This window comes from Physella acuta, unplaced genomic scaffold, assembly GCF_028476545.2.
Source record: "Physella acuta isolate Inbredline_101_S28 unplaced genomic scaffold, ASM2847654v3 ptg000559l, whole genome shotgun sequence".
In the NCBI taxonomy this organism is placed as follows: domain Eukaryota; kingdom Metazoa; phylum Mollusca; class Gastropoda; family Physidae; genus Physella; species Physella acuta.
In genome coordinates, this window is record NW_026732078.1 from 91,633 (window position 1) to 107,288 (window position 15,656).

Sequence of the window (15,656 nt, forward strand, 5' to 3'; positions counted from 1 at the left end):
TCCGCATTTGAAGGTATAGTGTAGTCAGCACTATGCTCAGTCGGCTTACTTTCCTTATCATGTGCCAGGTACCTATCAGAGCTGGGTGGACTCAGGGATATTCTACGGGCTATGCCAGGGACCCGAACTCGAGACTTTGGGGTTAGCAGTCGCGCGCTCTTGCATGTACCTGTACTCAAAGTATTTATATGAACTGACGGGAACACAAGCAGAGTTTCTTCCAGGCATCTCTTGGGGGGGGGGCAAAGCCCTCCCCCCCCCCCCGATTTTTTTTTACCGCCCCCCCCCCCCCGAACGAAATGAAATTTATATAATTTATATAGAAAATATATACTTTTAACAGTGTCCGCCCCCCGAAGAAAGTCTACCGCCCCCCCCCCCCCCCGAAAATTTCAAGTGCCCCCCCCCCCCCCCCCCCGGAGAAAAAAGTCTGGAAGAAACACTGAACACAAGCATCATTGAAGAAACAAACTTTTCTAGTTTCATCACACTTACTAATGCGGGCATTTTTTCAAAACCCATAACAACTAAGCTAAAACATTGGTACTCCTATAACTAAATTTCAGATCATCGGTTTGGCTGTTGGGTTAGTTTTATGTGTATTAGGGTGAGGCAAAGGTATATCTATTTTAGTTAGCTATTTTAATTATTAAATAACAAAGCTAATTCTTTAAAAATTGTAATTTTTTTTAAACTTGGATTATCTACTTTCCTAAAGTTTAAGGTACAAAATAAATACGTTTCTGTTATTTAATAAAACCACATTAGATCGAAAAAAATATATCGTTAAAGCTAGATTTATGGTAAATATGGCCAGAGTCATGCTAATGATTGTGAGTAGCCTTCGTGACGTTCAGCTGACAATTTAATTACACCACAATCCACAAGTAAATAATTTTTATTTAAATTACATGTTTTGTTTTATCTGAGGGGGGGGGTGGTAAATATGCTCTGGGTTGGAGGGGGAGACCATTACCCTCTCCCTCCACCCATCTCCGGCTCAAATGATCGAAAGAAACCCTGGCTCTGTTTGCCACACAGCTATGATCATCCCTGATCCTTTAAATATTCTTTCCATTTTCCGCAGGGGCAGTATCACACGCCTTGATGTCCGGCCACTGACAGGGGCGTCTCCATACCCTGTCACTGACATAGACAACATCTCCATGTCCGAACATTGACATAGACATCATCTCCATGTCCGAACATTAACAGAAACAACATCTCCATGTCCGAACATTAACAGAAACAACATCTCCATGTCCGAACATTAACAGAAACAACATCTCCATGTCCGAACATTAACAGAAACAACATCTCCATGTCCGAACATTAACAGAAACATCTCCATGTCCGAACATTAACATAGACATCTCCATGTTCGAACATTAACAGAAACATCTCCATGTCCGAACATTAACAGAAACATCTCCATGTCCGAACATTAACAGAAACAACATCTCCATGTCCGAACATTAACAGAGACATCTCCATGTCCGAACATTAACAGAGACAACATCTCCATGTCCGAACATTAACAGAAACATCTCCATGTCCGAACATTAACAGAAACAACATCTCCATGTCCGAACATTAACAGAAACATCTCCAAGTCCGAACATTAACAGAAACATCTCCATGTCCGAACATTAACAGAAACAACATCTCCATGTCCGAACATTAACAGAAACAACATCTCCATGTCCGAACATTAACAGAAACAACATCTCCATGTCCGAACATTAACAGAGACATCTCCATGTCCGAACATTAACATAGACAAGGTTCCCCAATCGACACGGGCAACACCTTCCTGTCTGGTAGTTCCAATTTCCAGTCGTCCGAGTTCGGACGAGTCTCTAGCAGATCCCATCACTCCATATCGAGACAGCTGAGACCTCGAGACCTGGGAGAATGAGGTCCCGGAAATCTAGTCCATCGAAAACGCTTGGCGGGGAAGATGGCGGCAGTTCAGACGATGACGGGAGTGTCTCGGGGAACAAGGTGCTGCGTCTAGCACTGGTCCATCCGGGTTCTTTCGTGCCGTGGCAACATCTGTCCAACACGGACAGTAAAAGGTCAGGTGGGACATGAGACGGGTGGGGCTTAATACAGGTAAGGTGTCAGACTTAAGGCATCTAGGTAGGGCTTAATGCAGGTAAGGTGTCAGGCTTAAGGCAGGTAGGGTGGGGCTTAATATAGGTAAGGTGTCAGACTTCAGGCAGGTTGGTCGTCATACTTTAGGCAAGTAGGGTAGGGCTTAATACAGGTAAGGTGTCATACTTCAGGCAGGTTGGTCGTCATACTTTAGGCAAGTAGGGTAGGGCTTAATTCAGGTAAGGTGTCATACTTCAGGCAGGTTGGTCGTCATACTTTAGGCAAGTAGGGTAGGGCTTAATACAGGTAAGGTGTCATACTTCAGGCAGGTTGGTCGTCAGACTTAAGGCAAGTAGGGTAGGGCTTAATACAGGTAAGGTGTCATACTTCAGGCAGGTTGGTCGTCAGACTTAAGGCAGGTAGGTCGTTAGAGTTAAGGCAGGTAGGTGTGATTTCAGGCAGGCAGTATTAACTTAAGAAAAGCAGAGACAACCCCTCCCTACCCCGCCAGTCCCAACGACCCCTACCCCCACTATTAACAATAAGAACCTAATTACCGGTATGATCTCATCACCACCATCATCCCTGCAGGGTATGGGAAGTGGCTGAGCCCAGCACGGGCGAGACAGAGGCGGGCAGCGATGAAGACTCGGACGAGGGGGAGAAGTACGATGACGACATGCTCAATCTGATGAGGGCCCAGGTCAACGCCGAGAAGAAGATGAAAAAACTTCTGGCACTCAAGATCAAACAGGAGGAGGAGGAGTGGAGTAGGTGCTCTTGTAACTGTGCTGTTGTGTGCTGTAGCTGTGCTGTTGTGTGTTGTAACTGCTGTTGTGTGCTATGGATGCTGTTGTGTGCTGTGGCTGCTGTTGTGTGCTATGGATGCTGTTGTGTGCTGTGGCTGCTGTTGTGTGCTATGGATGCTATTGTGTGCTGTGGCTGCTGTTGTGTGCTGTGGCTGCTGTTGTGTGCTGTGGATGCTGTTGTGTGCTGTGACTGCTGTTTTGTGCTATGGATGCTGTTGTGTGCTGTGACTGCTGTTGTGTGCAATGGATGCTGGTGTGTGCTATGGATGCTGTTGTGTGCTGTGACTGCTGTTGTGTGCTATGGATGCTGTTGTGTGCTATGGATGCTGTTGTGTGCTATGGATGCTGTTGTGTGCTGTGGCTGATGTTGTGTGCTGTGGCTGCTGTTGGTGCGTGCTGTAATTGTACTGTTGTGTGTAACTGTGCTGTAATTGTACTGTCGTGTGCTGTAAATGTGCTGTAATTGTACTGTGCTGTGTGTTTGTATTTGAGTGTGGTGCGTGAGTGTGCATGCGTGTGTGTTCTTAAAACTGTTAACACCCCCCTCCTCCACACCAGGAACCAGTGTGTACACGCTGACCAGTGTGGGAGGGAAGGGCGAGGCGGAGTTGATCCGGCTCCTCTTCGTCATCGCCAACCAGCCGTTCAAGGACGAGCGGATCACCAAGGAGGAGTGGGAGGAGATGAAACCAAGTAGGTCAAGGCCACTCGTCCACTCATTATACCTATACTTACCTCACTGTTATATAGCGTTGTCCTTTACCAACCATCTACCATAATATAACACCCCCCCCCCTCCCCAAGTTTCGTTAGCTCCAGAAATGTGAAGTGATTTATATCACTAAAAATGTAAGCTAAATGTCGATGAACTGAAGAATTGTGTAGGCTGATAACAAAAATATATTTCCTGATTTGAAATAAAATGAAAAACCAAACTAGGATGAAGATCGTGGATTTGTCTGATACGGAGAGTCAAACGGAAAACTGGCAGAAATGCGAAATGTCGAGCACATTTAAGCTTTATTGTATAAAGAAGTTAAGGCATGGTTTTGTAAGAAAACCGACATTAATAACCAAAAAGCAAACAATTAAATGAAATTAAATTTGCCATAAAGTATAAATAATTTGCTTCTTTAAAACATGGACTGGATGGAACATGGAAAGGAGAGTGAAGTTAAACATACCAGGGGAAAAAATCTCTTTGCAACATCAAGCGGAAGATAAAACTTAATTTAAGTTAAATAATAAATAATTCAAATAATATTAAAAATTACTTATAATAATAATATAAAAAAATTCTCATTAAAGCTAGTTTGACTTGAATATTAGTCTCCATTTAAATTTACGTTCTGAGCCATTACTTTATGTGTTTCTTGAATAATTTCCTCTGAGAATATCCACGTAATTAAAGCTTCTTTAGTGAGCTTTCCAAATTTTTAAAATTTAAAATATTAAAATGAAGAATATGTTGGGGTAGGAAGAGTATTAAACATTTTTAGAAAGATTTAGGTAGGAGGGCATGGCCAATAAATGTTTGGGAAATAAAAATAGTATCAATATGCATTTTGTACTAATACTATAATTGTCAGTCCTTTCAAAATAATTTTTTTTAAGATCATACAAAGGGAAGCGACTGTAGTTTATTTTAACATTATTCGTATTCGTTCCCTTGCAAAAGAAATTTTCTGGAGTTGCATTTGAACGTATCTAATACTATTTGCTGTATTTTCCAGCCACTCCTTACCAGACTCTGCCCATTCTTTCACGCTGTGGGAGACAGTGGGGCGAGGCAGGTGCTATTGTCAGGATGTTGGCTAGAAAATTTTGTAAGTCATGCAAACGTGTGTTTAGTGTGCTCAGTGTAGTGGCGTACGTACAAGACCGATGTCGACACACTGGGGTTCAGATCTAAGTTCAACTGATATGTCGAGTTGTGTCGTTACCCCGCTAGGCTGAGGTCTAATCTCATAGCTCCATACTTGGTTATGTTGATGGAATCTTCAAGTTCGTTTAGTGTGTACTCAATAGGTTCGTATATGATCACAGATACAATGTTAGTTTCTGAAGCACACAAAGGTAGCACCTTCAATCAATCTGATCAACACAATTATCAATCTAACTATATCATTGTATGGCTGTTAGATAATTTCACGTATGTGAGGATAGTATTATAAACAATTGTATAATTCAAATCATGTGATCTGATTATTGACAGACTAAACAGACAGCCAAATATAGACCCAGATAATATAACTTAAGTTTGCCTAAGTACAAATATTTAACTGTGTTGAACCTTCCCATCAGTGCTACTGGGTGTGATCAATGACGAGCATCTGATTGTTGAGGCCACATACGAGCGGCTACGTCGGCTCAAGCACCAGAACAACAGGGCCATCTCATGGGTCATCAGTGGGGAGAAAAACAGAGAGAAACTGGTGAGGCGGGACGGGGGGGGGAAATTGGTGAGACGGGAGAGGGTAAAATTGGTGAGACGGGAGGGGGGAATTTGGTGAGACGGGAGGGGATAATGGTGAGAATGGGGAATTGGTGAGACGGGAGGGGGATATTGGTGAGACGGTAGAGGGAAATTGGTGAGACGGTAGATGGTAAAATTGGTGAGACGGGAGGGGGAAATTTGTGAGGGGGGATTGGTGAGACGGTAGAGGGAAATTGGTGATACGAGAGGGTGATGTTGGTGAGACGGTAGAGGGAAATTGGTGAGACGGGATGGGGAAATTGGTGATACGAGAGGGTGATGTTGGTGAGACGGGAGGAGGTAAATTGGTGTCAATAGAACTCAGGTATACATATAAGCATCCTAATTTTTCTCCTAGGTCAAATCACAGTTATGTCAAGCACTTTCAAAAATATTTAATTCTAATTCATTTCTAATTATTTTAAAAGTCTAGTTGGTTAGTTTTATTCTAATGTTGACATTTTTAGCTTTTTTTAAACTCCCGCACCTACTGGTTATACATGTTCATAAGAAGTCAGACTTCACTCTGCAGCACCCACCCACGGCTACAGGACATTACCCCCCCCCCCCCAGAAATTACCCCCCTGTCAATTCCATCCTGTCAATTACCCCCCCCCCCCCCTCTCAACGCTAGATATTGGTTTAAGCCTAACCCTAGCCCTAAGCCTAACCCTGCCGGGGGCGGGGGTAATGTCCTACTGGGCGGGGGGGGGGTGTAGTTGAATTGACAGGGGGTTAATGTCAGGGGGGAAATGTCTGGGGATAATTGACGAGGGGGGGAAAATGCCCTTTTTCCCCCACCCACCCTCCTCCCCGCCATCACATTTACATTTTTAATTTTTAAAATAGCAAGTCAGTCAGTTCCACAATAAAGGGATGTAACCATTTTTAAAAAAAAAAACATTTTTTAGTCGGCTCTTGACAAGCTCCGTCGATTTAGCCAAAAACATCGCTAATCATTACTTAATTAATTAATACCCAAAAGGCACGCAGTGTTTGAGATTTCGTTGTTATTACAGCATTCAAACACGCTTTTAAAAAAGGCGATATAACCGCTGAAATTCAGTTTTAAGAGAGGTGTTAGGCGCCAAAGTGTAGCACACTTTTTTAATCCCCACTTTTTAAAATCCCAATTGTTTTAATCTCCACTTTCTTAATCCCCACTTTCTCAAAGCCACTTTCCATCTAAAGTTCGAGTGTTGTTAGATTCTGTACGCCCCTCTGTAGTAACTGTTTGGCCGCCTACAGAAAGTTAAACTTTAATTCCATCGTGTGGCATGTTAATTCCATCGTGTCGCGTTTAATTCCATTGTGTCGCGTTTAATTCCATCGTGTCGCGTTTTATTATATCGTGTCGCGTTTAATTATATCGTGTCGCGTTTAATTCCATCGTGTCGCGTTTAATTCTATCTTGTCGCGTTTAATTCCATTGCGTTTCACATGTTGATTTCATCGTGTCGCGTTTAATTCCATCGTGTCGCGTTTAATTCCATCGTGTCGCGTTTAATTCTATCGTGTCGCGATTAATTCCATCGTGTCGCGTTTAATTCCATCGTGTCGCGATTAATTCCATCGTGTCGCGTTCAATTCCATCGTGTCGCGTTTAATTCCATCGTGTCGCGTTTAATTATATCGTGTCACGTTTAATTCCATCGTGTCGCGATTAATTCCATCGTGTCGCGTTCAATTCCATCGTGTCGCCTTTAATTCCATCGTGTCGCGTTTAATTATGTCGTGTCGCGTTTAATTCCATCGTGTCGCATGTTAATTCCATCGTGTCGCGTTTAATTCCATCGTGTCGCGTTCAATTCCATCGTGTCGCGTTTAATTCCATCGTGTCGCGTTTAATTATATCGTGTCGCGTTTAATTCCATCGTGTCGCGTTTAATTCCATCGTGTCGCGTTTAATTCCATCGTGTCGCGATTAATTCCATCGTGTCACGTTTAATTCCATTGTGTCGCGTTTAATTCTATCGTGTGTCGCCGTCCACAGGAGTGGGCACAAGGCCAACTTCTACACGTCATCCTGCCCCCAGCGCTGAAGGAATGGGATCAGCTCCTGCAAAAAACCAGGGGACCGTTTATTGCAGCCTCGGGGGTAAGGCTAGATTTATAGCACAGGCAGTGTTTCTTCCAGACTTTTTTTCTCCGGGGGGGGGGGGGGCACTTGAAATTTTCGGGGGTGCGGTAGACTTTCTTCGGGGGGGGGGGGGCGGACACTGTTAAAAGTATATATTTTCTATATAAATTATATAAATTTCATTTCGTTCGGGGGGGGGGGGGGGTGGGCGAAGAGATGCCTGGAAAAAACTCTGATCACAGGTTACCTCACCACGTTACATCACAAGCTGGCATCGTATGTTTGGCTCACAGGTTTGCTTCGTAGATTTTAGTCTAGGTTTTTGAGAGGTTTATATTTTAGCAATGAAAAAAGTGGGAAAAAATCTCTATAAAAATAGGAGTAGTTGCTACAAGGAGAGGAACAAAAAATATATTTCACGAGCAGGTGTTAAAACGGCTGGGGGGCAAGGTGTGTGCCAGGCTAGTAGGTTACATTAACAGTTGGGTACATGTGGTACCGCCTATCCAGGGGCTAGGGGCAGGGGGGGGGTACATTGACGTAACAAAACAATCTTTGGTTATTCTCCATAGAATCATTGCCAACAGAAGACCAGTTTAGATATTAAAATAAAGAGGTGTTTTTTTGGCATCGTTTCTAACCAAAGTATAGGTCACAATCTCTTAGTTTTGTAACTCGGAGTGCTCACGAGTATTAAAAGTTGTCAGAATTTCATTCAACTTTAAAAGTTTATAAAACAATACCAAATTATTATTTATTAAATTAAATGCATTATAATTTAATGAGAGAAATATCGTCCTACTAGTAATAACCACGATTCTCCACTTCTAATTTCCGCCCTCGGTCAGTGTGATCGTCTTAACTGGCCTTCAGTTAGGCTTCACGGCTTCATCATTTGTTTGTGGGTTTAATTTTATATAATAAGTTACACTTTAAATTATGTATTTGTGGGCTTAGTTTTATAAAAAAAAAAGTTACACTTTGAATTATTTGTGTGAGTGCTTAGTTTTATACAACAAGCTCTTTAAACCAGTCCTTACACTACGAAACCTAATTGACGTGACGTCCCCAGATGACGATGGCTGACATAGCAATTGTGGACTTCCTTGACCAGTGCTCCTCCCACCTCATGATCGATTCCCTCCTTTCTGATTTCATGGCTGTCAGCGACCTTCTCACCGTCATCAAAGCTTGCCCCAGTCTCAGGAAATATGGGGACGAGAGGCCAGAAGACTAAGGCTCAGTGTCAGGAAATCTTCATCAAATTAAAATGGGGAAAAAGGGACGTGACCGTTGATTGATTTGTGAAACTTAAGGGGAAAAGGGACGTAACCGTTGATTGATTTGTGAAACTTAAGGGGAAAAGGGGCGTAACCGTTGATTGATTTGTGAAACTTAAGGGGAAAAGGGACGTAACCGTTGATTGATTTGTGAAACTTAGGGGGAAAAGGGACGTAACCGTTGATTCATTCCACAGCTGCTTAAAATATCAGAGCACAGTTCGGCGCGATACTGGACTTGAAAGGGTACACCCGGAAGTAAAACAAGCGCTGCGTTTATTCATAACTTCCACATTTCGAAATCCTTAAATGAAAGACCACCTGTAAAGTGTAAGGTTTACTTTGCAGAAAAAAGAGGCTAGTTTTGGCTAAGAGGAAGGGAAACGTTATACATTTTAAAACGGCAAAAAAAAAAGTACCACAACTAAGAAACACAATAAGAAATATAAATGCAATGTTTTTTTATTTTAAAAACGTGTTTATTAAGGTGTGATTCTTTATAGTCGTTTAAAGTTTAATGTTTGAAAATGCAAACAGATACATAACAGATAATACAAACAATAGCAGTTAAATAGAACTACCACTGAACAACAGTTATAAACGTTGAATGGTTCTCATTGAAATCTCACACATGACACATTCGTCAACGTATGCCTATTTACCTGTTCTACTCAATTTGATATTAATAATGTGGCATTCTTTGTCTTCCGCAAATGTACCACACGTATCGTTAGTAATAAGATAATATGAAGAATCAATAGCCTATAATAGCAGCTGTAATCGGTGTTTTCAGTCCTCCTAACTTAAATGTCTAGTAATAATAGGCAGTGAGGTACTTTGGCAACAAACAAACTGGCAGCTGAAGAAGAGATCCTCCAGAGGAAATGGATGCCCACCCACTCAGGAAGTCTGTACCCAGCATAACAAGACTGGCCCTCACCTAGAGTTTACAGGGCAAAAGGTAAATAGACCGACCAAGGCAGACCTGAAGACGCGACCTGGAAGAAGACACCAAGAAGATTGGAACAGTTGGAGAGACTAGCCCAGGACAGATGCAATTATCTTGAATCTTTAAGTAGACTAGGGGCTCCACGTTAAGCGCCGGGTAGGCACTTATCTCTATAACTAAACTAAGAATGCCTAATGAGGAGGGGGGGGGGGAGACGAAACATTTTTGTTTCTTTAAAGAGGGTTTTTTTTGTTGTAAATTGTAATAAAAAATGTATCAGTATAGAATCTAGCAAACATTGACATTGTCAATTTATATTTTAGAAAGAAATCGCTTTTCACTAAAGTACAATGTCGATTTGTTGTGTGTGTTAGAGGGGGAAGGGGACAGTGTAGTCTGAAGCTTGACGTTTTTGTTTTTTTTGTGCTGTTGAGGATGCAGGGAAATAATCGTCGTAAAAAAAGTGTTATCATTTTTAGACTACCTGTGTTATTGTGAAAAAGAAAAAACACCGTGTTACACAGGGTGGCGCCCCAGTCGAGCGGCCGCTAGAGACGCCCATCTATGACGTGGTCCGCGCATGACTCATGAAGTTGACGTATAGACCGAACACTTCGTGGAGAGCGGTGGCAAGGGGAGTGAACTCAATCAATTGGCTCAAGCTACGAGGCTCAGTAATGAGGACGGGGTAGAGGCACTTACTCATAAATACCTACCGAAATCACAGTTTAAGGCTACCTCAGTTATTCTTCTTTATGAAATTACAGTTTCTCAGTTATGCTACATGATGAAATCACAGTTTTTCAGTAAGGCTACCTTGTGAAATCACAGTTTAAGGCTATCAGATGAAATCACAGTTTCTCAGTCAGGAACCTTGTGAAATCACAGTTTCTCAGTTATGCTACTTTGTAAAATCACAGTTTCTCACTAAGGCTACCGAGTGAAATCACAGTTTCTCACTAAGGCTACCTTGTGAAATCACAGTTTCTCAGTTATGCTACCTTGTGAAATCAGTTTCTCAGTAAGGCTACCTTGTGAAATCACAGTTTCTCAGTTATGCTACTTTGTAAAATCACAGTTTTTCTCTAAGGCTACCCAATGAAATCACAGTTTCTCAGTAAGGCTACCTTGTGAAATCACAGTTTCTCAGTCAGGAACCTTGTGAAATCACAGTTTCTCAGTTATGGTACTTTGTATAATCACAGTTTCTCACTAAGGCTACCGAGTGAAATCACAGTTTCTCACTAAGGCTACCTTGTGAAATCACAGTTTCTCAGTTATGCTACCTTGTGAAATCAGTTTCTCAGTAAGGCTACCTTGTGAAATCACAGTTTCTCAGTTATGCTACTTTGTAAAATCACAGTTTTTCTCTAAGGCTACCCAATGAAATCACAGTTTCTCAGTAAGGCTACCTTGTGAAATCACAGTTTCTCAGTAAGGCTACCTTGTGAAATCACAGTTTCTCAGTAAGGCTACCTTGTGAAATCACAGTTTCTCAGTAAGGCTACCCTGTGAAATCACAGTTTCTCAGTAAGGCTACCCTGTGAAATCAGTTTCTCAGTAAGGCTACCCTGTGAAATCACAGTTTAAGACTACCTGATGAAATCAGTTTCTCAGTAAGGCTACCTTGTGAAATCACCGTTTCTCAGTAAGGCTACCTTATGAAATCACAGTTTCTCAGTAAGGCTACACTGTGAAATCACAGTTTAAGACTACCTGATGAAATCAGTTTCTCAGTAAGGCTACCTTGTGAAATCACCGTTTCTCAGTAAGGCTACCTTATGAAATCACAGTTTCTTAGTAAGGCTACCTTATGAAATCACAGTTTCTTAGTTATGCTACTTTGTAAAATCACAGTTTCTCAGTAAGGCTACCTTGTGAAATCACAGTTTAAGGCTACCTCAGTTATGCTTCTTTATGAAATTACAGTTTCTCAGTTATGCTACATGATGAAATCACAGTTTTTCAGTAAGGCTACCTTGTGAAATCACAGTTTAAGGCTATCAGATGAAATCACAGTTTCTCACTAAGGCTACCGAGTGAAATCACAGTTTCTCAATAAGGCTACGGCATGTGACAATGGGTCGATGAGTCATGTAGATAACTGGTCACGTGCCCATGTAACACGTGATCTCTAGACTGACCGAATTAAAGTCACGTGGTCGATCCGAAAAGTGGCCAACTTCTCATTTCCCAGACCGGCTATCCCACGATAGCCGGATGTTTATGAACCGGTTGTCTCCCGATAACCCACAAGAGCCGAACGGGTTTTGTTAACCACCAACACTCAGTCAACTGGTTGCAGTCCGTCATACAGGTAACCAATAGCAACAGTCAACTAGATGACATATCATATGAGTCGGTTATTAATCCAGTCATCTATAACTATGACTGATAAGATAATATAGTATGTTGTGAAGATAATACAGATAAGGCTCAGATACTAGTGGTTGTTCTAGATGATGGCGTGACTAGCAGAATGGGGGGGGGGGGGAGAGGGGGAGAAACTGAGTGATTATCTTCAAAGTATGAATAGAAGTACGAATACGATATTAAGGGGTTGGCTTAGTAACTATATTCAGTGTTTGAGTAGAAGAACGACTACGATACTAAGGGATTGGCTATATGACTATCTTCAATGTCTGACTAGCAAAACTTGTATACGATACGAGTACTAAAGTGTTGGCTAAATGATTATCTACAATGTCTAAATAGAAGAACGAATACGATACTAGGGGTGTTGGAAATGTGTGCGGTCCAACACAACTGGTCCACATATATGTGACCATAACATAACCATTTGACTATTATTGACCACACAGATCCCATAGGCTTTTGACCTACATAAACACACGTCCCATGTCAGCTTTTGACCTACCTGCGTCTGCACACCACACGTGTATTTGACCTACATAAAAACGTTACCTACTTTTGTCTGCATATACACATCCCGAAAGCGTCTGACCTACATTAGCATTTGACCTACATGCGCCGCTACATATTGAGTGATTCTTCTCATTTGGGTGTGCAACCTTTCCTCCACCCCCCCCCCCCCCCCATCTCACGCGCGTTCAATTAGCCGGCTATCGGCTAATTACCTAAGTAAGTGTCTAATACACAGCTGCCATCTTACCTCCCTGACTACACACATAACACACATCATACAATCTTGTACACAGATATGTACACATTACAGAGTTTAGTACATAATATTATACAATCATGTACACAGTCGCGTACACATTACACAGCTATGTAGCCTACATATCATAAAGTTTATTACATGTTATGCAGTCCTATACGCATTATACAATCACGTGTGTACATATTACACAGCTATGTACATATTATAAAGATAAGTGCATGATAATTATGCATTCCTAAATACATTATACAGTCATTAACATAATCGTGTACACATTACACAGTTGTGTACTCATTGGGTTTAGCACACATACAATTATGTACACACTATACAGTTATTTACACATACAATCGTGTACACAGTCGTGTACATATTACACAGACATGAACACATTATAAAGTTAAGTACACATTATTATACAATCATGTAACAATCGTGTACACATTTTACAGTCATCTAGTTCTACAGAGCCGTGTAACATTATACAGCTATGGACATTTGAGGTTCTAAATGTCAAGCACGTATATAAGGACAATACAAATGTCAACTGAACAGCTGTCTGAATGTTGAGGGGAATGTCAGGCAGATAAAATGTCATCCTGCCTAGCCATGTGGCTGATAAAATGTCATCCTAACTGCCCAGCCTAGCGCTAGAGAAATCGATGCGTGGACGACAGTTCTCTCCCCTGCGACACAGAGAGAAAGTAGATTTTCGATCAGCGGGTCAAAGGTCAGGGACCGGTGGCCGGGGTTGGATAGAGCACACCCTGTCCTCATGCCGGGATGTGTCGCTGATAAAAATGTCATCCTCTATATCAGCGTTTGTCTGCGGTTGATACAATAGGCTTATCATGCTTATCTGAGGTTGATTTAGTTAAGATATCTGACATAGGATGAAAAAATGTTATCCTAACACCATACTCAAGGTGATAAAATATTATCCTAGAACCCCACACTGGCTCATAAAATGACATCCTGCCCGTCTGATGCTGATAAAATGTCATCATAACTGCCCGTCAGATAAAATTGTCATCCTAACTGCCCGTCTGATAAAATGTCATCCTGCCTGCCCGTCTGAAGCTGATAAAATGTCATCCTGCCTGCCCGTCTGAAGCTGATAAAATGTCATCCTGCCTGCCCGTCTGAAGCTGATAAAATGTCATCCTGCCTGCCCGTCTGATAAAATGTCATCCTGCCTGCCTGTCTGATAAAATGTCATCTTGCCTGCTCGTCTGAAGCTGATAAAATGTCATCTTGCCTGCCCGTCTGAAGCTGATAAAATGTCATCTTGCCTGCCCGTCTGAAGCTGATAAAATGTCATCTTGCCTGCCCGTCTGAAGCTGATAAAATGTCATCTTCCCTGCCCGTGTGAAGCTGATAAAATGTCATCTTGCCTGGCCGTCTCAGGCTGATAAAATGTCATCTTGCCTGCCCGTCTCAGGCTGATAAAATGTCATCTTGCCTGCCCGTCTGAAGCTGATAAAATGTCATCTTGCCTGCCCGTCTGAAGCTGATAAAATGTCATCTTGCCTGCCGTCTCAGGCTGATAAAATGTCATCTTGCCTGCCCGTCTGAAGCTGATAAAATGTCATCTTGCCTGCCCGTCTGAAGCTGATAAAATGTCATCTTGCCTGCCCGTCTGAAGCTGATAAAATGTCATCTTGCTGCCCGTCTGAAGCTGATAAAATGTCATCTTGCCTGCCCGTCTGAAGCTGATAAAATGTCATCTTGCCTGCCCGTCTCAGGCTGATAAAATGTCATCCTGCCTGCCTGTCTAATAAAATGTCATCCTGCCTGCCTGTCTAATAAAATGTCATCCTGCCTGCCCGTCTGAGGCTGATAAAATGTCATCTTGCCTGCCCAGGCCCTACCGCTAGAGAAATCGATGCGTGGACGACAGTTCTCTCCCCTGCGACACAGAGAAAGTAGATTTCCGATCCGCAGGTTAAAGGTCAGGGGCTGGACCGGTGGCAAAGTTTTCATTTTGTGGCGCACGTCCTGTCCTCTCTGCAGGGCAATGGGCTGATAACAAGAGAAGGTTTACTCGATATCTTTGGGTTTAAAAGCTCACTCAATACCATGTGCACTGTCCTGTGGGGCAGGGTTTCTTACAAACATTTTTAAAACGGGGGGGGGGGGGGGGGGGGCCTTTAGGTTAGATTCAGTGTTTCTTCCAGACATTTTTCTCTCCAGGGGGGGGGGGGGGGCACTTGAAATTTGGGGGGGGGGGGCGTAGACCTTCTTCGGGGGGGGGGGGGGGCGGGGGGCGGACCCACTGCTAAAAGTATATATTTTCTCATATAAATTATATAGAATTTCTTCCCCTCCCCCCCGAAAGATTCCTGGAAGAAACACTCTGGTTAGATTTGGAGACCGGAAAGACATATGTACGCAGAAAGGCTAAATTCGTAAATTAAGGGGGGGGGGGGGAGGAAGGTGATGTTAACACGTCATCGCTGGGGTGTAGGGCCTGCGTGCTAAAGGTCAACGGTCAAAGCGGAAGTGTTCCTACATTGACCCCGAGTTCGTGGCGATCTACCTAGATTGAGGCATCCGGCTGGGGTCAGGCGTGGAGAGGGGGTGGGACCCCCATTACTTTTATACGGCACAAGTAAAACAATACATGAATATTGTGGAAAAAAAAAACATCGCAATCAGATCACGATACCATTACGTGGTATCTCAGTATGGCGCACTGTATTACTATGTCGCGCTGTCGTCTTTGAACTGTCATCGGCCGCTAGTTCTATCGTCCGCACTGACAAAATCAGATCGCAAGTCATGAGTCAGAGGGGTGTCTTGACCTCCGTCGAAACCCCT

The 15,656-nt window shown here is 42.7% G+C and overlaps 1 protein-coding gene across 1 annotated transcript; it reads left to right on the plus strand.

The window, feature by feature from the left end:
• Positions 1 to 2,152: 2,152 nt before the first annotated feature.
• LOC131946404 (glutathione S-transferase 3-like) lies at positions 2,153 to 9,183 on the plus strand. The gene is made up of 7 exons (XM_059307150.1): positions 2,153 to 2,163; positions 2,689 to 2,867; positions 3,465 to 3,599; positions 4,640 to 4,732; positions 5,211 to 5,341; positions 7,376 to 7,480; positions 8,535 to 9,183. Exons 1-7 carry the CDS (start codon positions 2,153 to 2,155, stop codon positions 8,697 to 8,699), a joined length of 819 nt encoding a protein of 272 aa, XP_059163133.1. The 3' UTR covers positions 8,700 to 9,183.
• The last annotated feature ends 6,473 nt before the right edge of the window (positions 9,184 to 15,656 follow it).

What these genes read in the sequence shown, in the direction of transcription:
- LOC131946404 (XM_059307150.1), top strand. An exon ending in AGAAAAACAGAGAGAAACTG is followed by an intron (nt 5,342 to 7,375) that starts GTGAGGCGGGAC and finishes CGCCGTCCACAG; the next exon opens with GAGTGGGCACAAGGCCAACT. An exon ending in CGTTTATTGCAGCCTCGGGG is followed by an intron (nt 7,481 to 8,534) that starts GTAAGGCTAGAT and finishes TGACGTCCCCAG; the next exon opens with ATGACGATGGCTGACATAGC.